We start from the raw sequence: 23,816 nt of genomic DNA, 5'->3' as shown, positions 1-23,816 counted from the left end.
CTTGGGCTAAGCTAGGGGACGGACTAATAGCAAAGCCAGCCTCACTCCAGCCGGTCTGAGGGCACAGGCAGCCATCTGTCCACTCTCTGTGCAATAACTGACAACAAAGGGGGCAAACATTTAACAAGGACTGTAAAATAGAGGACTATTCATTCTTGAGAGACAAGGGGAGAGACGAGGGACCATTTCACTGTAATAGAAGGTCAGTGTTTCATGCTAACTGTTTTTGTCACATTACAGGCCATCCAATCCTCAGGACTAACAGGATTATGGCTCTCAAATAGATGTGTTGCTCTTGGTAATATTGTGTCAGAGAAGACTGCTATAGAGGTTTGCTTCAACACATTTTATATTTAATCATTGGTTTTAAATAACTTTCAAGTGGGGCTGAAATATCTCAGACCTTCACCTTAAGGCAGAGTGGTCTTGGTAGCTTGCTGCCTTGAGTTGAAGTACACTTAAACCACTAGACTGAGCAATCAATGGTCAGATCATCATTGTGAATGTTGTTTAGTAGTTTTCCAAATAAACATAAATAGAAGAAAAATATATGGTTTGAAAAGTTGTTTCTGCTCAGTTGACTTAATTAAACTGCATTTGTGAAAGTCAAATCTGTTTTCTGCCCATTTTCACCAGGGTTTTGTAAAATATGTATTTTTAGATACAGTGCCGTAATCTGCCTCTATTTTATGAAAGGAATTTGTTACTACTATGTAATACTATGATGTAACCAAGCGCTAGGCCCTATGTTTATGAGATCACAAAACATAGTCTATTTAAAGTAATTGCATACCTCTAAATGTTTGCTGCAATATTGTGTAATCTTTTTTCTAAAACGTTAAACGTTAATGATCAAATTCCGTCTCATTGTTCTCAAAACCAGGGTTACAAAAAAATTATGTTCCATTTCATTGATCATGATTAGGATTATTAACATAATTTTTTTGGCAGGGGATGATTTTGGTTGCAGTTGCATGGGATGTTAAATGAGATAATCTGAATCTGAAATCATGGTGATGTTATATTCTGAAGTCTTGAGTGGGTGCTGACATGCTAGAGGTGACAGAAATGGGTCAAAAGGGTCTTAGCATTAAGCAAACCAATCCAGGCCTATAGGATTAGGCTTGTGATGTTTCTGTTTATTTGATGCATTTAGTGTAACCTTATCATGCCATAGAGAAAGGAAGACTCTTGTCAGGCATTCTATCCCATTGCTCGTCTACAACCTCAAGTCCCTAATACCATTGTCTGGATTAAGGTCTTCTAGTTTGTCTGGCATGGTCAATAGTGACTCGTTTACGTTGCTTGCTGTAAATAGACTTGAGCTTCTAGACATTCTTGCTTTAAATTGACAACCTTTAGAATGCACAACATTTGCTTAAAGGAAATTCAATATTGATCAAATATTTGTTTTCATACATATAAGAAAGTAAGGATTGTATTGAGAAAAAGGCGCCACATTTTCTTTTATTCTGTCATTGTCTAATACATTTGGTCCAGTGTGTTAATTTCACGTCTTTTTTAGGTGTGGCATGGCGGCAGAGAGTTATCTTCCTCCATTAGTTGATGTAAGTAACTGAAAAAGTCAAAGTCATGCATCACGCTTTTTGTTGTCTACATATTTGTGCAGTGTGTACAGCAAAATTACATGGTGAAGGAAGACATTGAATTATGGATTGTATAAAGGAGAAATCCCACATCAGATTATGGAATCTCTTCACTTTTGTATGTGTTGTGTTCAGAGAGATTCCACTATAGCTATTGCAAGTATGACAAATTACGCTAAGTGAACAGTGAGACATTGTGCTCTCTCAGTGTGATATTTGCAAGCTCTTTTTAAAGAGGGTCACACAGACATCACTTGATCTAGGCCCGATGGGCACAAGCAGCTCCTTTAGTTGTTATCTGAAAGAGTCACAAGTTCAACTTAGCCAGAACTAATGAGGAAGTCCCATGTGTAGAGAACATTAGTGGTCATGCTGATTTTACACAGGTTACTGGAACCACTGTGTCATCTACAATGTTTTAATACCAGCTCCACAACAAGAGGTCTTTACCATGAAGATGGAACTATTTACTATACCTGTATGTAGGAACAATTGACAGTGTAGTCTACAGAATTATTGTGATTGATTTCATTTGGGCATACAGTACATCTGTTTGATTATGGAATAATTGATTTAAATGGTTCAACGGTTGTGTTCACAGAGCATTTAGTGTGAAGTTTAGCAGTCTCAAGACCTTTGTTTGAAGTAAAGATGTCTGACAAGGAGGAAGTGTGCTCAGATGGAGGGTTAAATGTTACTCTCACATTACGACTCCTGATGCATGGCAAGGTAAATGCACACTTTGAAAGAGCAACAATAATTCATACTTTGAAATGTTTTTCTTTCCTTTCATCTTTTGTTGTCCCTTTGTTCACAGGAAGTGGGAAGCATAATTGGAAAGGTATATGGATTTTATCGTGCATAATCAGTTGTATCTTTGTGCCATTCTCTCTACCTCACATTGTCTATCTATTGAATTCCTTTCAGAAAGGGGAAACTGTCAAAAAGATGAGAGAGGACGTGAGTAATGTTACATCTGTCCTAAAAAATGAAATGATCCTGTCTTCATGCCGATGTCTGGTAAACTTTATGTATGTTTTTAGAGTGGGGCCCGCATCAACATCTCAGAGGGTTCCTCTCCAGAGAGAATAGTCACCATCACTGGACCAACTGAAGGCATCTTCAGAGCTTTCTCCATGATTGCAGAGAAGTTTGAGGAGGTAACCAGTGGCACTGGAATTTGATCTGAATACTTTTATGTTCATTCTTGGATCACAGTTTCACTCAATCGTTTAAATATACTAATATATTTCAGGATATTACAGCTGCGATGACAAACAGCACAGTAACGAGTAAGCCGCCAGTGACACTTCGCCTGGTGTTTCCAGGAAGTCAATGTGGCTCCTTAATAGGCAAAGGAGGTTCAAAGATCAAAGAGATTAGAGAGGTAGGTGTCATATCTTCTGGGTCTTCTGTTTCATGTACTCAATGTTGTCATGTCTAATGTCATCTTTTTTCAGCAAATTGCCATGCAAGAGGTTCATGTAAGAGTCATAAACATGCATACATGGGGAGCAGAATGTTTTTTATTTGCAGGGATTGAACAACAACTTGGTGTCTCTGTTGAGTGAATGGGAACTATTTATGTGTGCACCCCATCGACGCATGCACAGAATTGAATTTGTCAATATCACAGACGTCCCGCATGTTCAAGCAAATACATTCTTGTTGAAGGTCTTGTCTCTCTCGTGTTCCTCCAATGGTGTTTAGACCACAGGAGCCCAGGTGCAGGTGGCTGGGGATATGCTGCCAGACTCCACAGAAAGAGCTGTCACCATCTCAGGCACTCCTCCGGCTATTACACAGTGTGTGAGACACATCTGCTCTGTTATGCTGGAGGTAAGCATTTGTATCACTTTGAATGACATTTAATGGATTACTTCATTCTCGAATATAAAACTATTGAGACCTACTTACATGAACAAGTACTTACATGACTATATTTTACCTTACTTTTCCCAGTCACCACCCAAAGGAGCAACTATCCCATACCGTCCTAAGGCTCCGCCGGGACAAAACCATGCAGTATTAGCACATCAACACTCCGCACCAGTGAGTACCAATTTAATTTAGCCACTGTTGGTTATTATTGTTGTCTATCTAACAGTTACAAAATGTATGCTTAATAATTAGCCACATTGAAGCTTTTAGTCTTGATGATGTTGAGTGTTGATTTATTAAATTGATCCCAGCTTTATGTCAGTAACCATTTTCACATCAATGTTTAACAACTCCACCACTAGAGGGAGATGAGAGCATTTCCAATAAGGAAACCTTTGTATAAGGTTGTAGGTAGCCAGAGGTGGTGGAACCGCTGTAGCAGACAGATGAAATACAAGTCTATAGCCTTGGGTCAGAACTTTTGAAATAGATGTGTAGACAAAAGCAGCATGAGCAAGCATTTCTTCCTATCCAGCTGCCTCAATGGTCTTCAGTGCTAGACAACACAAATGGCCACAAACCCTTTCATGCTGTCATGTGAAATCCTCATGGACTGTAACCCTTTTCTCCCTTTGCCGTTGGCATGCTACATTATGAACTGTCACACATATGCTTACGCAATTGAACATTCTAACCACGGCAACATTTTTACAGATGACCTTTATAAAAATTTAGGTGGATCGAACCCATGGATCTAGATAAGAGCTATTTGAAAATGGGACATCATTGAATTATATTTTCAGTATGTCAACTAAGCGCTAATGAAGATCATGGATTTCTACAGTATATTGATTCAAGAGATAATGTGGCATATTTTGAAATGATAAAAAGGAATATACATTTTTGAATCTGAATTGCTTTTCAGGCCTTTGCTTTTCAAGGACAGTATGCTTTCCCCCATCAAGATGTAAGTGTATTTGTCTGATCAAATGACTCCTATTCCTATTCCCCTGTCCTGCCCTCCACCTTCCAGGCCACTACTTTACCCTCGGTGCACCCAATTCAGCAAGGATTAAACATTAACACAGCCCTAAACCATAGTATTTAATAATGACTAATATAGCAGCCTACTTTGTAAAAAAAATGTTGGCAAATATTTGTCCAGTAAACAGAAACACACATTCCTTCTTGCTGATAATTTCACATGCACTTATGACATAACGCCTTCAGAAGCCAGCATTATTTTGAAGGAACATTTCCAATTATTTCCAAACATAACACAGAACCACACACGCGCACACTCTTTGAAACCTATCTTTGTGTTTGAATGATAGATGGGCTCTGTTTTGTAGTTGTCAGCTCCTCTGAAATAATCCATGATTGGCTAGTTCTAACTTCCTTCCTACCCTGCAGTTGACCAAGCTTCACCAGTTGGCTATGCAGCATATCCCCCTCCCTTCCCTTGGGCAGAGCAACCCTACCTTCCCTGGTACGTACCCAAGGCTCCCTGGGGAAGTCCATCTATCCCTCTGTTTGTCCTCCTGCTCTCATCACACCATCAAAAACACCTTTTTTGCTTCAGAGAGGAACCCCTTTCCTTTTAGTGTCTCCCAACATTTTGCTCCTTGTTTTTTCACATAACAACAGAACCCAATGAGACAATGTATAGAGACACAAAAACACATCCTTAAAGTATCCACCTCCTATCTGGACCACCACACAATGAACACACACTTTTTTTAGTAGCAGCTCTTGTCCCGGGTTACTGAGTTTCTTTTCCCCCTAACCTTCTTTTCATACCCTCTCACTTCACTAAAACCTCCCCTTGACCTCTGCCATGTCTCGCCTGTGTCTCTGACATCCTCCGCACCGTCCCTGAGCTCCAACCATTCCATGATCTCTGTCTGCCAACTAACAATGGGAAAGCTAATGACTTTGAGCAAACAGGCTGAATTGTGGTCTGGCCATGATGTAGGAAAAGCACTTAGTGACATGATTTTAGGTTTGTGAAAACCTTTCTGCTGTGGAATGAACATGTCAAATGATACATTAGCAGTTTGCAATGGTCTCTAAATTTGTGTGAGACATTTTATTTCCAGTTTGTATGGCTTTTTAAACAATGTTTAAAATATGTAATTATATTATTATTAATGTCCATGTCTACATGTCAATTTACAATTTAGGCATTTACTGTTACCAGAAGGACTGGATGATGATGCTTTAGTATTTTTCAGTGCATGTCTTGAGCGCAAACATTTAAAACTATTTGTATATTAGTAACTATCTCATGTCTCTTTCTACAGGAATGGATGCCTCTATCCCCACTAGTTCTCAAGAGCTGGCTATACCTAATGACGTATGTCTCTCTTAATCTGTATGAGAGTTTGCATCACAAATCACAGAAATTGAAACTGATTACTTATTTTGATGAACAAATCAAATGCTGCCTTTAGATAAGAGTGATAAAGCTTATTCCATATATGTCCTTTACTTCTGCTGTCTTTCCCCCTAGTTCATTGGCTGCATTATTGGCAGACAGGGCAGTAAGATCAATGAGATTCGCCAAGTATCAGGAGCTCACATCAAAATAGCCAGCACCACTGATGGATCCCCCATGCGCCAAGTCACGATCACAGGCTCTCCAGCTAGCATCAGTGTGGCTCAGTACCTCATTAATGCCAGGTAAGACCCGCCCTATTACCCACAATAAGGTCATCCATGAATCCTCGGATCTGGGCTCTAGTAGTCAATATTGAAGTGAACTAGAATTGTTCCGTTCAGGAACTGACATTCAGTTCCCTGACAGTCCATTGTTCCATTCTCATAACAGCATGAAATCCCCTTTTGTTTTATTGTCTGTGTTTTTTAACACATAACATTCCTACTTTGATTCTTGTTTTTTCCTTTCTCTCATTTCCCCCCATGTCTTGCCTGTTTTCTCTTCTCCATGGATATACTCTTTAACTTTGTTGCTCACCCCTATCTCACCCTATCCTCCCACCTCCAACCCTCTCCACAATGCTATCTCCCTGTATTTGTTTGCAGCTTAGAGATGGCTAAATACACCATGCAGACTGCTTCCGCTGGCAACCCTGTTGACCTCAACATGAGCTTCTCTCAATCTGCTCCTACTGTCTCCACACCTACCTCTATGGCTGTCCTGGCTGCCTCCACCCAAGCCCCCAACACCATTAACGTCCACTCTCCCTCCACCCTACCGGCCATCCCCACCCCACAGCACTATGCTGTCCCTGTCTCCAGTCTGCTTGGCATGAAAACCCTCCCTGTGCTGGCAGTCCACCCAGCCTCTGGTCTACCGCAAGGTCTATCCCCTTACACCGCTAAGATCCAAACTGCTGGGATGAAAAAATCTGACCGCCAAAAGTTTGCGCCGTATTGATATACAAGCTTTCTTGGTCTTTGTATTGGCCATGTTTCAACTGCAAACACAAACCGATGTTTCATTTGTACTGATCTTACAAGCACTGTCTAGAGAGACAGTCGGAAACTAATTGCATACTTACCGGCATATTAAGGTCAGTAGGGCAATGCTTTGTTACCTGCTACAGGTAAAATCTATGACCTACATAATAAAGGGAAAAGCAATTATATGTCAAGTCAAGCATTTCTCTTATATAGACATGAACATGTATGGCATGGCAGAGCACAGGGACTATAGAAGCTCATCAGCAGCATAATAACAAGCACAGCAGATCTTCTTTATGTGCCTGAATTGTGTCCCACTGAAGTTTACAAAAATAATTTTTCATGGAATTTCTAGCTCAAACGTTTTCTTATATGAGCTGTACTGACAATTTACTCAAAGTACTTTTTATTTTGTATTGGTATAAATAGTTAACCAGTCATTTAGATTTTAGAACAGACAGTGTCATGTTAAATTACACTTCTACCTTTCCAGGAACGTATTGATGCATTTTTCTGGTAAATTAGTAATTACTGTGAAGTTTACTTTAATGACAGTTGTTCCACTCCCTTGTTCCTCTGTCATATTTCCTCTTGTCCTTTCTCAATAGGCTCTCCTCAGTGGTAGCAGGCTTGGGTGTTCTGTAGTAGCGTTTCACAGTTGCAGTTCTGGCGGGATTACCCTAAAGCCACATGGATTCTTGTGGATTTGACTCTACACAATAATCATGTAGGGTTGGACTGGCCAAACTCCTGTAGCTGTTATTCTCTAAAATCCATATGAATTGAGTTGCTGCAATGCTTCATATTTTGATCTGCTTTCAATGTCTATGGTTGATGAAGAACAAATTCTAACAAAAATATGTCTTTGTGTTTGTAGCCAGTGTCACCCTTGGTTTTGGTAATGAGCTCTCCATATTTGTTACATTTTGTCATATGCAGAATTACCTTGGAATAAATAGAGCTTTTTATGATTACAAAGTGTTATTTTTTATTTGTTTTGCACTGCACAATTGAACAATGTTGTAGTTTACGAAAATAGAGTAATTCAAATTATAATAGTACATTTTAGATGTATACTATGTAGATACTCAACTAAAAGGAGTCAGCATATTACATTGCATGGCATAGCCCACCTGTATTTAACCTACACTACACAGTATAATCAGGGTGCAAAAACATTTCAATCATTCTGTAATCCCCATCAATAATTTATTAGTTATGAAAGTCCGTTTTTTTTCTTCGTTTAAAAAACTAATCCAACATGACCATGATTTTGCAGACTTGAATTTTGTGGATTTTAAACCTTGGACCCAACTAGCAATACTATGACAAGATATAGAGGGGAAAACAAAGGACACTTTCCATGTTCAATTTACTTGCGCTGTGTGATATGTCCCTTAGCATAATTTATAAACAGACATGGGGATGGAATTACTGGGGTGGAACGTTTGTATCTCGTCTTACTTTTGTTGAAGGGGTGCAGTGTCTTCCTTAACATTACAGTGCTTCACAACGTCAGGGAAAATATTTTCTGACTTTACTTCTAACTTTCTATGAACTTAGTGTGACCTTCATTCAGTAAATATTCAACACAAGACATCCTTTAGAATTTCCTCACAAGTGCTACAGGAACCCATTGAGGCATGGCCCTCGCTAATGGCCAGATAGGTGGCTCCTGCTCCTCTGCCCCTTGTCTCATACCCCACTGCAAGCTTGCTTCCTGCCTGCTGCATTTTAAATGCCCCTTTCCCCAGTAAAGCTTTATCGACTTTGAAATTTCTCACTCACAGTCCAAACCCATTAAAGCACAAAGCTCTTTATGTACATGTCTAAAATACCAATATTGGGACATTACCACATTAAGGTCTAAAATGCTGTTGGAGATAATCAATAGTTAATAGGGATGGGAACATAATGACAGTGAGAGGTTACATTTCAACCTGAGGGTTACTGTGGGGGAGTTACACTGCTCCATTTCTGCTGCGTGCCTTGAGCAGTTATTAGTTCACAGACTCTCGCTAATGTTACATTAATGATTTCATCTTTCAAGAGTAGAGGAAGTTGAGCAGAGATTTAAAATGTTACTGAATAAAGTACCAAATTTAGATTTTAATTTACCTCATTTTTGAATTATATGATCAACACACACATTTTCAAGAGGTTTACACACAGACATAGCCTACCCTGTTCTAAATCCCTGAACATTTGGCTGTACACTACTCAGATGTATGATGTGAGACTGTGTGCCTTTCACGAGGTTTATATCTGTAAAGATGCTGTTTGCACAAAAAACTACTTTATTTTTTTTCTTATTCTAGGATATTAAAACGTTATATTCTAACGAGCGAGTGGTCGTCAACCATGTTCTCTTCACTCCAGTAACCATTTGCTCCATCTAGTGGTCAAGTCGACGGTCCCATTTTCATTGATTCCTTGGATGTGACGTAGGGTTCAACAGTTTTTTTTCACCCTCCCTTACAATAAAGTCACAATATAGACAAGGAAAAGCGTTTGCTGCTTCGCTACTCAGTAGCATTCATCGAACGAGGTAGGTCCAAGTTGCGGTAGATTCTTAGATTACCGGAGCTAGATCTACTTTATTGGAGATACGCGCCAGATATCCTACCAGTAGTGATTATTTGTTGCTCTCGTGGGCACCTTTCATCCTTAATGTGAGGCTCATTTATTTGACTTCTACATCAACCCAAACAGTCAACTAACGGATACCGGTACATTTGGAGGACCACAGGTACTGAATTATAAAGCTTTCACGTAGTATTCCTGTTGTTTAACAACTTTATTTGAAAACTGAAAATGCGTTCAATATTAAATGCATGTTCCTCAAATGTCAGATTAAATTAGAGCAGATCATCATCTGATCAGCCTAGATTAATTTACCGTTAGTAAACGGTAAATTAATCGCAACATGTAGTGTACACATCAGGACAAGTCCTAGGGGTATTTCAGTAAATGCATGATTATATTGTGTAGCCTATCTTACAAAAACATGTATGCTACAAAACATGTACATGTACAAAAGCTGTTGAGCTTCTTCTCACACTGTATATAGGTTATTTAACGTTTAAAATGCATTTAATGGAACTTATTAGCAAGCATTTAAATGCATTTAAATAGATTCCTTACCAAATGCTGATATCCGTACTACAGTATGTGTCAACGTCGCTACAGGTGCTGGCAATGTGAAATGTATCCTATACACGATGCACAAAGAAAAATACATCAGTATATTGCCGATTTGCAGTAATCTTGTAATTGCAATAGCAATGTAGCTCGTGCAAACACGTTTCCGTTCATCATCATTATCATCATCTCCGTAATAATCTCCATCATCAACATCTCAACTTGTTAATCACATTTTTATTTTTTATTTAAGTATAATTATGTGTGTTGATTGAGAGATCACATGTTGACTATTTAACTGCCAAGCATCTAATGCATCAACGTGCATTTCTATTAAAAGGCACAGTTTGCAGGATGTTGCCATGATAACCTAGTTTCAGTGCCTTTGGAAAGTTGGTAAAGTTGGCTGTTTTTGCACAAAGTGCACATTTCACACGTTGGATACATAGACCCCAAATACAATATGAGTGTGTGTGTGTGTACGAATGGGTGGGGGTGGGGGTGGGGGTGGGGGTAGAGGGGATGCTGGCTGTCATTAGAATGGCACACAGTATTTGTTGCCTGCAGGTGTTTGGGTTGCAACACATTTTTACTTTTTGTTGATGATTTTGACACATTGACTTAATGGGAGAGTCTTATGTTTATGTGTCTGTTTGGATTATGGGTCATCAGATTGTATCACTGTCAGGGATACAATTCTATTCTAGACAGCCCAAAGCAATATTTATTCACTTCCTGGCAGCTTTAGAATGTCTTGGAGATTAACATGGTCATTCTTATTTCTGTAATTGGATTTTATCGTTTCAAATAATTAATTTGTTTAAATAAATTGATACTCATCAAGTTAAGGATCATTAATTCAATGCTGTTTTAACTCTGTCAAACTAGCCACTACTGTCTCAAGGGTTTCAGTTTAATCTTTGTTGATCTGCATTGTCACTAAATGAAGCTTGCTTCAAAGCGAAATGTTGATCTGCTCCTATGTCATCTGTACAGAGGAGATTATTCATCCTGGTAAAAAAAAACATAAAAAAAATGTTCTTATATTATTATAAGCACATAGACAAAAGATATGCATTTCACTCTGAGAATACATTATGTTTAGGGATCAACATTAAATTGTATAGTAAACATGAGAAGTGCATTGCTCATGTCATAAATTAATTTAGAAGATTATCCTTAATTCTATGAGATGACATGGCTCTTGGCTGTGCGGTTATCTATCTTTTGCAGGTCATGATAGCAGTTTCTGTTATAATGCTGGTCAGCTTTGAAGTTCAACTTCAAAATGCTTATTCATTGACATCAATTTACATCAAGTCAATGTCATAAATAAACAATTGGAAGAATTAGTCTCTTGACAGCTGCAGAATATTTCAGCAGAAATAGGAACTCCACTCAAGAGAGAGTGAGATTGCCACTATTTACACTGGTGTTGACCCAATAAAGGCAACCCGCCATGGGTGAACCATATTAGCTGACACTGAACAAGGAGCTGAATGGTGTTGTTCTTTTTAATTGCCCTTGATTAATTAAATCAGTTGCAAAATTATACATTTGTCAACCAATATATAATAACAATCAACTTAGAAACCATTTTACTTAAGTGGACGTCTTCTAAAAGCACTGTATTCACCAAGTTGTTATTAAACTGGACCCCCAAGACATCTGTTTTTGCGGTGAGATCTTTCCACCCATAAACAAACGTTATTAGTAGTGACCGAAACGGTGTCAAAACAAACACTGTATACAAAAGTAGTTAACTCTTGAAGACGCTCTCAATGAAAATGTAATTAGAGATGACTAATTACAATTTTAAAATGTGATAGCAGTGATTTAAAGTAGCAATTTAAATGCTATAAAATTGGCGTCTTTCACATTCAGTTGACCATCCATCTCTAATGAGACAGATAAGCTCAGGCCGTGGCCACCGTGAGCCTAGGATATGATGACTTGCCTGAGGGCCACACACAGTCCAGTTAGAGAAAAGGAGGACAGGCTGCAGCAGTAGCACTCTAACAGGCTGTAACTGCTGTTAAGATAGCAAGGTTAGGATGAACAGAGCCAAACTATGTCCTTTTACTAATAAGGGCTTTTCTGGCACTCTCTCTTTCTGCTGCAATCGGTATGCAGCGCATTCACCTTCTGGCTCTAAGGATTCAGCCTCTAACATAGCAATTCAAATAAACCACCATTCAGTTACTGCCAGTGTGGCAATGTGGCAAGACAGATTCCCATCTCAATTCACTCAAGCCTTTCATTCTGAAAAGTATTGGAATTCACAGAGATGTTATGTTTCCCTTGCTATGCATGAAGTGACATTTAGTTTTCATGTTCAGATTTGAAATGAATTGAGCTGGAATTTATCTAGCCTTTTTCTCCACATTGATCACGTTGAGGTGGCATGGTAGACTGCAGAATCCGACTCATTTCTTTTCATATTGATCCTTTTTAGTTAATCCCCAGATACATGCTCACGGACAGCTTTAAGTATCGATAAACCTTATGTTTCGTAGAATCATTTGGAAACCAGTTGTTGAACCGTGTTACCTATCCCTGTCTAATGAAAACAAATTCAGTTTCATGTAGTTGACATATTAATCAATACAGAATGGACTGTGCCTAAATGAGCCGGACAAGTCTACAGCTACATTTCGAGTTGAAGTCAGTCTAACATAAAAGTACCTTTCACACCAGGCTATATATGTACTCTTCACGTCAATGTTGTAAGTGAACTCTGAAATACTAGCTGAAATCTTAGGCTATAGTCTTCAATTTTGGCTTTAGGTGGACACTTGATCTGTCCCATGTTATGAAGCATTGGGGATAGTACATTTTAACAAAAAAAAACATAAAGCACCTACACATTTAAATATAACACCAAGTGGAATAATGAATGCGAGGGGTCTTGGAGCCAATGCAAGGGCTAAATTGGAGCCATTACGAAATATCTGTCTTTCTGTGAACTGCAGTCTGTGTTCTGTAGTCACTGATCATCATACATCATCTTCTGGTACTTACTTTTGGCTTCAATAAATGCGTAAAAAGAGTTGTGATCTATTTACTAATCAATTTCTTCTCTATTATATACAGTTTCACTCATTCATTTAAAAAAGTATGCATTGATTCATCTTCTTTGTTCCAAGAAAAGAGTTTGTGTTAGACTCAGCCCCATTTTTAACCCATCTTCTTCTCAGTCTGTCACTGCTGGAAGCAATTGATAGAAGGTAGTGTTAGAGTAAGAAACCATATTGATTTCTTAACATAGGGCATGTGAATCCACACGCTTCTGGAAACCCATTTCTCTCTCTACTGCCTTCTGTAGGCTTTCTGTGACTTGACAAACAGTTTGGTGATGAGTGTTATTAAAGCCGATGGTGTTGACACCAATGACTAAATGTGGCTGACCAAATCTGACAAAATGCTATGGACTTAATCCTGGTTTAATCTTATTTTTCCAGATGGACTGGCTCACACCTGAGATGTGAAGTGTGTTATGTGAGCCAAGGTGTCATCCCACCTCGGAGGTGGTGGGGAGATATGCTGCTCTCTGTTGCCATGACAGCAGAAGTTCTCTTTGTTCTGTGGTTCCTGATGACCGGTGCTCAGTGCAACCCCATTGCGCCCTTGTCAGCCAGCCGGGAACGTTTGGAAAAGGTACTGACCCAAGCCAGGGAGGACAAACAGCAGGACAAGGAGACTTCCAACAGGCCACTGAACTACAGTTCTCTTGAGGAGATTGGCTCCCTGGGCCTGGAGGGCAGCAGAGAGGTCAACAGAACCTCAGTCAATAGGTCAAGGCCAAGCTCCCTTTACCAGAAACGAGGGGCCCAGGAAGAGAAGTCCCTGGAACAGTTTGGAGACGAGGACAACCTGAACCAGATAGACGAGGGTCCTACCAGTGATGTCAACCTCTCCTTGGATGCGATTGATGAGTATGCCTACCCAGACTACCGAGGGAAAGGCTGCATGGATGAGAGTGGCTTTGTGTTCGCCATCGGCGAGCAGTTCACCCCAGGCCCCTCCACGTGCCCTTGCCTCTGCACAGATGAGGGTCCCCTGTGTGCCAAGCCTGATTGTCCCAAAGTGCACCCTCGCTGCATCAGGGTTGATACCAGCCAGTGCTGCCCTCAGTGCAAGGAGAAGAAAAACTACTGTGAGTTTCGAGGCAAAATCTACGCATCTCTACAGGAGTTTAAGGTGAGCTTGTAACTGCAACCATTCATTTCTTTCTTAATCTGTTCAAAATATAACATTTGGAAACTGCTTCTGTCTAAGAATAAAGGGATACAGGGTATAATGGAGTTAATCTAGCAAACACAGAAGCAGTGCTACTTTGGAGTTCAGCAACTAAGCAAGCACATTTTTAACGGCAATGTCTGCATTTCCTTCACTCACACAAAAGCTTGAATATGATCAGAGGCTAAATCTACTGATTCTACATTCAGTATGATACACTCAGTTTAGTTTTAAGTAGGCCTATTCAGTATTTAAGATCACCTTATGTTACCTGATATAGCTCATCTCTGTATTTCTGTAAAAAGCTCCTTTTACAACTACAGTATAATATCAGCCCTGCATTATGTTGTTGCTATATGGTATTATGTCACTACTTAATGCTTATCTTCTTTCCTGCTAGGGTCATACCAGGGGGCTGTGGGTAATATGGGATTCATTTTTGCCAAACGCCTTAATACAAGCAGCTATTGAAGCCCAGCTTGTTGCTCTCTCAGAAGGAAAGAAAAAAGAGAGAGTAAAAGGGGGGAAACAAATTAATAGCTTCCACAGGGATTAGAACCAAAGCAACAGGCAGGGAAGGCTGGTTGATTGCAGTGTTCTTGGGTGGTCCAGTAGGTGCAGCTGATTCACTTCTCACTGAAGTGCCATGCGGCAGCACTTGCCGTTTTGCAATCCGTTCCAGAGCTGTGTGGTTAGGATAAACCTCTGCACTCAGGTTAAGGGTGGCGCACCTAGTCACAAGGGGCTACAAAATACAGCTTCCTGCTGACACAGCTCCTCTTAAGAGGGATGTCTCGCGAGGGTTTTTTTTATCAACCTTGGCTGCCTTCCACTTTATTTTGTATACTTTCAAACTCAGAAAGCTTCATTAAACAAACAATTGTACAAGTCTTCTCACAAGGCGAAGAAATTGGAAACATCCTTCTTCCATTTCCCATTAAGCACGTAGACAGCAGACAGATTTTCCCTATTTCTCTTGATTGTACTCTTACAATTATTCCACCATTCATACAGTATGTCCCTAAAAGGAAAGATTTGTTTTCCAATAAAGTTTTGTAATATGGAACTTCCCAGTGCTGTAAGACAAACATTTAGGGTTATAACAGTCAGCCAGACGTGTGTTTGTGTTTTATAAAATGCACATCTCCCACTGCCTAGGTGTCTCCATGTGAGAAATGCCGTTGTGAGCCCAGTGGAGAAGTGTTGTGTTCAGTGTCAGCTTGCCCTCTGACAGAGTGTGTGGACCCTAAGTATGAGCCTGATCAGTGCTGTCCCATCTGTAAGACTGGTGAGTACACCTGGTTTATGTCCAAATACAGTAGCTAAACACAAAATCAGATCACACATGGCACAAAGATGTCAATCAGCAATGATATGATTCAACCATTACATCAGTCTATTTCAGTGAGTGCATGCAAACAGCAATGGATGTTTGGTAGTCACAAAGGCATCACTTGAACAGCAACTTGGAAATAAACATGTTATTTATAGTTAGATTCCTTTCATTATTGTATGTTCAGTAGAGCTTAATAAGATTACCTCTCAAATTCCCTAAACAAATGTTTCCACTGCAAGCATATGCTTCAGATCCACCTCTGATGTGTATTTCTCTGGTTTGGGTAGATTTCCACTCCTGGGGTTTGTGTGAGAGATCCCACTGGTTTGAGAGCTTGGCCCTGTCTGAGCAGGACTTCCCTGGGTCACAGTGGATTATTTGAATGTGTTTCAGATCATTTCAGACAGCATGTCCTAGATTGTGTCTCCTTGTTTTCGTTCTGACTGTAATTCAACATGGCAATGTCAGCAACGTTGCCTCCTTCAGCAAAAAGAATGATGGCTAGAGATATGTATCACCAATGTGCTGTGGCCTGTTTACTGTAAATAAGAGGAATGTAATCTGCATAAAAAACAACAACAGGATATTTATCTCAAATGCTGCCATAGTAACCGCACCTCTGCTCTTGCACAAATGTAAAGTATGTGTTATTTAGTAAACAAGATTAGCTGCTACTTGGGAAATTAACTACTGTTGTAAATTAGGTGTGGCCTTACTCAAGGGGAGCATTACCTTTCCGGATAATTGCCCCTGATCCTAGACTGTTTGATTCTCAGTGCACGTTGACCAATACTCAGTATCTTCCCTAGTCTGGCTCGATGTTCATGGGTGTGGGTCTGTGGAGGAGAGGCATGCTGCTGTGCACAAGCAGAGGATCCATGTATATTCAAGGATCCAAATAAATCCATGTGCTCATTCAGGCAATAAGGATTCATGGTTTTAAGATGAATCAAGACCATGCAGAATCCGTTTCCCATTACCATAAGATTACCATGTCTTGAATTGGGAAGTGTTACCTTCAAGCACATTTTATATATATATATATATATATATATATATATATATATATATATATATATATTATAATAAATGAGAGCATAAATGAGAAACTATTGCAAGTGGAATCTGTAATCCAGTGCTTTAGTGAAGTAGAGCAGAATAGTATATACATAATAGTCTAATTATTTTGTTCTACGGCATTTTTGCTGACCACTTGTAATTGACGTAAATAACGTTCTTATTCTTTTGGAATGTATTCAAGAACTGTTGTCAGCATATTGGATATCCATTTTGGTTCTTGGATCAAGCTCCAATATAGATTTGTTTTGCTTGTATCGGGTAATGTTGCACATTCACTTCCATGCCAGCAGAATTAAAAGGGACTTTGTTTCTGCTAGAAGCTCTATTATTAGAGGCCTTGAAGTTACCATCTTTATGTTTATGTCATTGACCCAGGGCCGTTCTGTAGACTTGATGGAACTGTTAAGGTTGGAGTGTTTTTGATGTTGTTAATGATCAGAGAGAATAAAATACATGAACACATGTTTAGTTCCAAACACCTGTATGAATCATTCAGGGTTATATTGATCAAATGTATCTCTTTTTTTGTCTTTCCATTACTCAAATGTCATTTAAATCAACTCCAGAGGTTCCTTATTCAAATGTGGACACGTTTTGGTTACACGTTGCTCACCAAGTAATTAACATTTATTTGAGGTTGTTTCAAACTTTTCTTCTGTAATAGTTGTTAGTGGATCTGCAGATGTTGTTTGAGGAGCAGACAGCTGTTGAAGCCTCCCGAGAGTTTGGTACATCTGAAGTACAACATCAAAGCCTCTCTCCTTGCTAATGGCCTCCATGGAGGAGACAGGAGAAGAGACTCAAAGATCCAGGATCACAGTTCAGGATTGTACCTCAGAATTGGTGGAGGAGTTCAGAAGAACTCTGTGGCATCTAGAAAAGAGGTCAGAGTTAACCCGTCATAGAAACCTTTAATGTCAATGCCACTCTCTTTTGATTGTTGGATTCTTTAAATCCAACAATCATCAGCCATCAATATTATCTATTCATATTGTGGGAAGGCATATGACAAAAGGTTAGTGTTATGCAGTTTGATAACTTTATCAATTATGCAGATTGAATTTAGGGATTTTTCGGCATGCAGCGCCTTGTCTGCTGTGGCTGAGCAACATGTCTCAGATGTGTTGTTCAGGCTTTATAAAAGGAGACACTTGAGGAAGAGCCAGGAGGGGTGGGGGGATGAAAGGGAGAGGTATCGCTAACATCCACCCTAGACAGTTGTTCATGAATATCAAAGAACATCTGTGAATGTCACCTCAGTGAATGAAGGCAGGTTCACATCATCTTTTACCTGTTAATGTAAACAGAACCAATAAATCTAGACTTGGATATATTATTATGAACATGTTTTGTAGACCAGTGTGAATGAAATTTGTGGTTCGACCACAATGTTATAAAAAAAAGTGGCACAGTCTCTGCCTCCAAGAACGCGAGAAGAAAGCCAGATGAGAAGTTGATGCTGGCTCTCCATTTTCTTTCTACCTCAGTGCTAGCTCCTCCCTCTCGACCTTAGCTCATGCAGGGCCATCGCCTTGGCAACGCATGAGGAAACAAGTGCTGCTCTTGAAGTCTCAGACATTGGGGTCGACACTAATCTGAGGAGGTTGTGATAAACAGCCTGAACCGGAGCCAAAAGCACTTCAAATATCGCAACACAGAGGAAGAAGCTTTGCTGCCAGAGGGAACCAAGATCTCATTTAAAACCAGGGTGGTAGAGAGAGGTAAAAATATTCATAGAGGAGCCTTTTCAAATGCTGCAAAAAATACAAGTACACTTTGAAAGGTGCAGGAGTGTGTATGTCCAGTTGTCCGGTAGGTTTGATTGATTATCCATTTGAGGCACACTGGACTGTCCTGATTGTAGACAGAAGACAATAGGCTTGCATGATAAACACACCTCATTCAGTAAACCATCTTAAAATAACATTATGGGAATATAGTGAGCTTGTGAGAAGAGATCAGAATAGGATACCAAATCGCTGTTATAGGCAATAAATCCTTGACTGTACCACCTTAAGAACATGCCACTAACATGTCCAGCTCATATTAGTGCCCTAACTGCACACTCATCAAGTGTGACATGTAGAACAGTAAATGATTCATGCGATTGCCAAATCACTGTTCCCAAGTCTCTCCTCTCAAAGCACTTCCACCTAGCCTTTTCACAAAACCAGGGAATTTTACAGTACAGCATTCATAATGCATGTGTACTAAAGAACTGCATTAAGATAACTGATTTCCAGCCATTCAGCGGTTTCCATTACTCTGGCGCTCGCCTACAATGGGTGTGACAGCAGTGTTAATGATAAGGATGTGTCCCTGATGTCTCACCATCTTATCTTTCACAACCAATGCAGAGCAACAGGTGCAAATGACTATTTCCTTTTCACTGTCCAACCCTGCTGATCAGTCATCGGCTGATTGAAGCACCATTATGCACATTAAGGAATGTCAGTTTGTGCTTTCTCAGTCTGAAGCTGGATAATGGTAGCTACTTGGTAGTCTACTGAATTATAGAAGCTGTCCAAGAGAATAGGGATATTGTATTAACACAACTATGACTAAAAAGGTGGGTGTTGAAGCGATCCGCTGAATAATAGGGTGACAGCAATGAGTAAGCACACTAGCACACTCAATGCATAAATTAACAGATGCCATGCAAATCATCTGTGTGTAAGTGGTTGACAGGCTTTTGCATAACATTAACTCTTGAGGTCATTTCTCCTATTAATTTTGTTAAAATATATGATTATTTGCTCATTTGTGCAATCATGGTTAAGTCATTATCAAACAGAATATGTGCAACTCACATTGAAAATTGAAATATGTGATGCAGTATGTTGTTAATAGTTGAATCAATTGATGAATCAAGTGTGACAGATGCATGTGATGAGTTGTTATTCATATGGAGTCTCTGCTCATCCGAAGACTTATAAATGTGTGAGTGCTGACATTTTGACAGCCTCTGCAAACTGTTCACATTGATTGATGTGCCAACAGGCTCTCATGTGGCGTTTGCGTCCAATGATATGTCTTAGGTGCAAATGAAAGACCACCAATCTATCAGCACCTTGTTACCACAAATGTGTGTCTGAAACCCTTGTTTAATTAATGATTCGTTTCCAGCTAAATCCTATGTTTAGGAGGAGTTTCTGCTCTGTATTTCTGTGAGTGCTTCCGAGATAGTGGATGATTTATGAGAATAAAATGTTGCCAGTGGTGGATGACAGATGGAGTTTCTTGAGACAATTGCCCCTTATATCACTTTGGAGAACCAAAGTAGGTTATAATGTAGGTCATAGAAAACAGGTGAACACGGCAACTCCCTCTGCATCAGCCTTACACCATTTTAACCAAGTTCGTCCTCCTAGCCCACTCAAACATATTCAGATAGTCCCAAAATGAACATATATGATTAATAAGTACAATATAGTCCGGTGAAGGTTGTATGTTTGAAAGAGAATAAACTGCGCTTGCTGAGCACTTAATTAGAGTAAGTGAGACTTATTGAACATGACTCTTTATTTTTCCTTAGGGCCAAACTGTTTTGCGGACACAGCAGTGATACCAGCTGGACGAGAGGTCAAGATTGACGAGTGTACAATCTGCTATTGCACGTACGAGGAGGGCACGTGGCAGATCGAGCGTCAGGCCACCTGCAGCAAGAATGAATGCCAGCAGAGCTAGAGACTTGCCTCGGGGGGTGGGAGGGGGAGGAGGATAGGGGGGAGGAGGGGGGGGGGGGGGTTGGGCCTGAGCCATGAGTGCTCTCTTAGTGCCCACGCAACACGCTGCCTTTGGAGTCCACCGGACAGCAGGGTCAGAACCCCACACTAGGACCATCTCTGCATTTAGTACCACATGTACTACTGAATAAACCTTTGTAAGAACATTTCTAATCCATGTACAGAATATCTATTTATGTATGTATGAAATTATTTATGGACATCTATAAGAAAAACTCTGAATTAGTGAAAACATATTTTTTATATAGGCACTGTATTTTATTAAGCTATATATGGGGTCAAAGGTCAGCCCACATCATGGAATGTATAGAACACCTACAGCTGTCTTTGTCAACAGGTGTCACTCCTACATGATGTGACACAAGTCCTTATACCACCAAAGTGAAGACTACACTCTTGCTATCTGATGTAAAACAAAAAGCAAACACTTGAGAACACAATTAAGAAACTTTATTGATTACATAAATATGTAAAAACGTTTAGGAAATTACTCGACTGTTTAATGATTAACTGTTTTTTATTTTGATATTTGTATCAATGTGATTTAATTTGAGGTGCATTTTGTAAGCAGTTATTTTGGTATGGTGTACTTGCATTTAAAATAAATACTGCACCACCTGTGCATTACAGGTGTTCAAATGTTAATTCAAGATAGTTCCATTCTTGCTGATTTAATTGAATCCATACAAAAAAGGTTGACAATGACGAGAAGATCAGCAGTTCAAGCACAAAAAGTATTATTTTGCCCCTTTCTGTAACTGCGCTGACATTTCAGAAATCAAAGCATGTTTACATTGAACCAAGCAGGCTTTGCGCAACCCAGTTTCTATTTTGAAAACATTCATTGATGCAAATACGGTATTTTGCTACTCTTGGCTTCGGAAACAGTTTTTATGTTTTTTTGGTAAATATTTTATTTATAGTCAAGAGTCTGTCAGATCATTTATTAATTGTGCAAATGAATGTGCACCAGTTAAGCATTATAATGACAAGGCCCAATAGAAAACTGAGAATTTCCATATTTGCCCAAGGACAAAAGCTGTATCTGTGCTATTTCCAATAGAATGAATAAGCAGTAGCCATAGCCCCCCAATTACATTGATTCACATTTTCCTTTTGCTGGAATTCCAGTCTGTAAAGGTCAGCTGACTTGAATATGTCAGTTCAAAATGTTACCATGCTTCAGTCATGCCAATTAAGACAGAAGGAAGTTGGTCTTAATCAGAGAAACAGTGAGGGTTTAATATCCATGGCAGAGGTCCAAACACCAGGCTTTCTAGTACAGGTGAACACATACTCCTCTGCACCACAGGTGAGAGACACAACAATCCTTGTTTTTTTTGTTAGAGTAACAGTTTAGCACATTTCATGATCAGAGGATGCAGATGGGGATTTGTTTATAGAGGGTTTTATTCAGCTTGGCTCTCAGTGCTGTACTCCCTAACGTGCTGGTCACACAGCAGCACTCTTTGATCAAGGGTTGCCAGACAACGACTCTGTGCCTCCAGCAGTGAGACGTGCCTCTGAGCCAGCCTGTAGGATTGAGGTAAATAGGACTGGTTGCGTGCACATACATGACGTGCTTTGCTCAAGATAGCAGCAGGGAAGCAGTGTCACACGTAAGCATCTTAACCCACCGCAGCTTTTTACCATAGAATACTACAACCATGCAGTCAAATCTCAAATTTACAAAATATTTATTTTATTTTATTGCTTTGGTATAGGTGTGTGTGAAATGCTTCAAATGCTCATTTAATAATTTTGTACATAATGGTAATAAACTGTGCTAAGGGTGTGCCCCCCCCCCCCCCACACACACACACACACTTTCTGTCTCTTAGTGTAGGAGAAGGGGAGAGAATATGGTCTTGTAGTCTAGTGTTTCCAAGGACTCCAGGTCCCACAGTAGCTCTTGCTGTGTAGAGGGTACTGTTGCAGTGGATGCAATCAGACCGTACTTGATTATAACTTTGGATGTACTGTATAATTCGTATTTTGAAACGGAGAGGGTAGCATGATTAATGGTGTCACTAAAGACATATTGAACATGTCGCTAAAAAGACATCAGAATGTGATCAGAAATGTTTATCTTTGTTTACATACTTGAAGAGTGAATAAATGTATCTCCTGCCTTGAAAAAATATTCCTAGTGTCTGGCTTCCAGACTGACTGGTCTCCCTTCAAAGAAAGTCAATTAATTGGACACATCTGCCTCAGAAAGCCAAGTGAGATTACCTTAATCTTACTAACAGGACATTAACAATAAAGGCCTAGTTTTGTACAATACATGGTTCAGAAATATGGTCTGTGTCTATTATGTCCACCATGTTAAAATGATGAAATTCATTATGCATTACTGCCATTTCAGTCAGTGCCTGCAGGGTCTGAAGCATCATTACTGCCGTCAAGTGTTCATGAAGAGAATCATTATACAAATATTAGAATACATTCCTTAAATCTCTGCTTGGTAGCCATGCATTTTAAAGCTGAATTACTTTTAGACATTTCCGTTTTTTTGTTACCCCAGAAAGCTTCATAATCCAGCAGTAGGAACAACTCACATTCACAATAGTGGTCAATTTCTTTTGAATAAAACCTATTACCGTAAAGTTTCACTGGTGTTGAAAGCAAGATATTATTGGAGACCTGGAGCTCTTATATCCATTCAATCAAAAGGACATTGGATAGCTGCAGATTATCGGAAGAAACTAGAGTTCAGTTCACTGGGGGATTTTCAACAGACTGGCCTGAACATGTTTATGCAGCCTTTTTATATGCCAAGATGTGTCTAGGCAGTCTGTTGAGAAAAATGGTAGAAGTGCATCTCATGCAACTTGTCAGTTTTCAGTATATGAGCCGTAACATTGCTGTACTCTGAACATGCTTGCAGCGGATATTTAAAGGAGCTTGGGGCTGTATTTGTAGTTGTGTTTATGCCAGCCATGTCCACAGATTTTTTTTTCTGTTGGGATTCAGTTTAAATAACTAACGTGTGCAACATGTGTAGGCGGTTCAGGGAATACCATAGAATGTTTATTAAATCATATCATCTACATTATAACTAATACGAATAAAACAAACCTTAACTTCATGGCCACCCACCAGTACAAGTATAAATAAAATCATTGCATTCATCTCAAGTTCCTACATATCTGTGTCTTTGACTCATGTCATTCTCTTTGTTCTTGATACACTGTGTAGTACAGTACCTTGATGTCATCAGACAGCTGCTAAATGTGGGTAAAATGCTTGGAGAAATCTATTTGCTCCTTCTTTAATGATTTCCAAGCACATCAGTTCAAATCTATTAGATCCAACCATGCTGGTCCTGCAATGCCCCATCTGAGCGTCATGTAACAT

General features: G+C 39.6%; 2 protein-coding genes across 4 annotated transcripts; both read left to right on the top strand.

Moving 5' to 3' along the window:
- zgc:110045 (uncharacterized protein LOC664755 homolog) lies at nt 1-7,864 on the top strand. 2 transcript variants are annotated; one of them, XM_047030017.1, is made up of 15 exons: nt 1-202; nt 1,526-1,568; nt 2,209-2,336; nt 2,425-2,448; nt 2,535-2,567; nt 2,651-2,767; nt 2,863-2,994; nt 3,318-3,446; nt 3,570-3,659; nt 4,414-4,455; nt 4,902-4,977; nt 5,792-5,844; nt 6,001-6,170; nt 6,534-6,912; nt 6,948-7,430. In XM_047030017.1, exons 3-14 carry the CDS (start codon nt 2,259-2,261, stop codon nt 6,886-6,888), a joined length of 1,299 nt encoding a protein of 432 aa, XP_046885973.1. In that variant the 5' UTR covers nt 1-202; nt 1,526-1,568; nt 2,209-2,258; the 3' UTR covers nt 6,889-6,912; nt 6,948-7,430. The 2 variants fall into 2 exon arrangements, with proteins under 2 accessions (XP_046885973.1, XP_046885974.1); XM_047030018.1 differs by lacking the exons at nt 6,534-6,912; nt 6,948-7,430 and adding an exon at nt 7,523-7,864 and having other exon boundaries at nt 5-202.
- A 1,524-nt stretch (nt 7,865-9,388) lies between these two features.
- vwc2 (von Willebrand factor C domain containing 2) lies at nt 9,389-20,405 on the top strand. 2 transcript variants are annotated; one of them, XM_047029699.1, is made up of 4 exons: nt 9,389-9,462; nt 13,517-14,255; nt 15,453-15,582; nt 20,246-20,405. In XM_047029699.1, exons 2-4 carry the CDS (start codon nt 13,596-13,598, stop codon nt 20,395-20,397), a joined length of 942 nt encoding a protein of 313 aa, XP_046885655.1. In that variant the 5' UTR covers nt 9,389-9,462; nt 13,517-13,595; the 3' UTR covers nt 20,398-20,405. The 2 variants fall into 2 exon arrangements, with proteins under 2 accessions (XP_046885655.1, XP_046885654.1); XM_047029698.1 differs by having other exon boundaries at nt 9,422-9,663.
- Nucleotides 20,406-23,816: the final 3,411 nt, after the last annotated feature.

Source organism: Hypomesus transpacificus, chromosome 11 (assembly GCF_021917145.1).
Source record: "Hypomesus transpacificus isolate Combined female chromosome 11, fHypTra1, whole genome shotgun sequence".
Taxonomy (NCBI): Eukaryota; Metazoa; Chordata; class Actinopteri; order Osmeriformes; family Osmeridae; genus Hypomesus; species Hypomesus transpacificus.
The sequence above is the reverse complement of the archived record's forward strand: the minus strand, read 5'-3'. Positions and strand labels throughout refer to the sequence as shown.

Bases quoted from the DNA above. Each gene is read 5' to 3' on its own strand.
- zgc:110045 (XM_047030017.1), top strand. From the start codon at position 2,259: ATGTCTGACAAGGAGGAAGTGTGCTCAGATGGAGGGTTAAATGTTACT. The intron at 2,568-2,650 runs GTGAGTAATGTT...GTATGTTTTTAG, and splicing joins TCAAAAAGATGAGAGAGGAC to AGTGGGGCCCGCATCAACAT. The intron at 3,447-3,569 runs GTAAGCATTTGT...TACTTTTCCCAG, and splicing joins TCTGCTCTGTTATGCTGGAG to TCACCACCCAAAGGAGCAAC.
- vwc2 (XM_047029699.1), top strand. From the start codon at position 13,596: ATGCTGCTCTCTGTTGCCATGACAGCAGAAGTTCTCTTTGTTCTGTGG. The intron at 14,256-15,452 runs GTGAGCTTGTAA...CCCACTGCCTAG, and splicing joins CATCTCTACAGGAGTTTAAG to GTGTCTCCATGTGAGAAATG. The intron at 15,583-20,245 runs GTGAGTACACCT...ATTTTTCCTTAG, and splicing joins CTGTCCCATCTGTAAGACTG to GGCCAAACTGTTTTGCGGAC.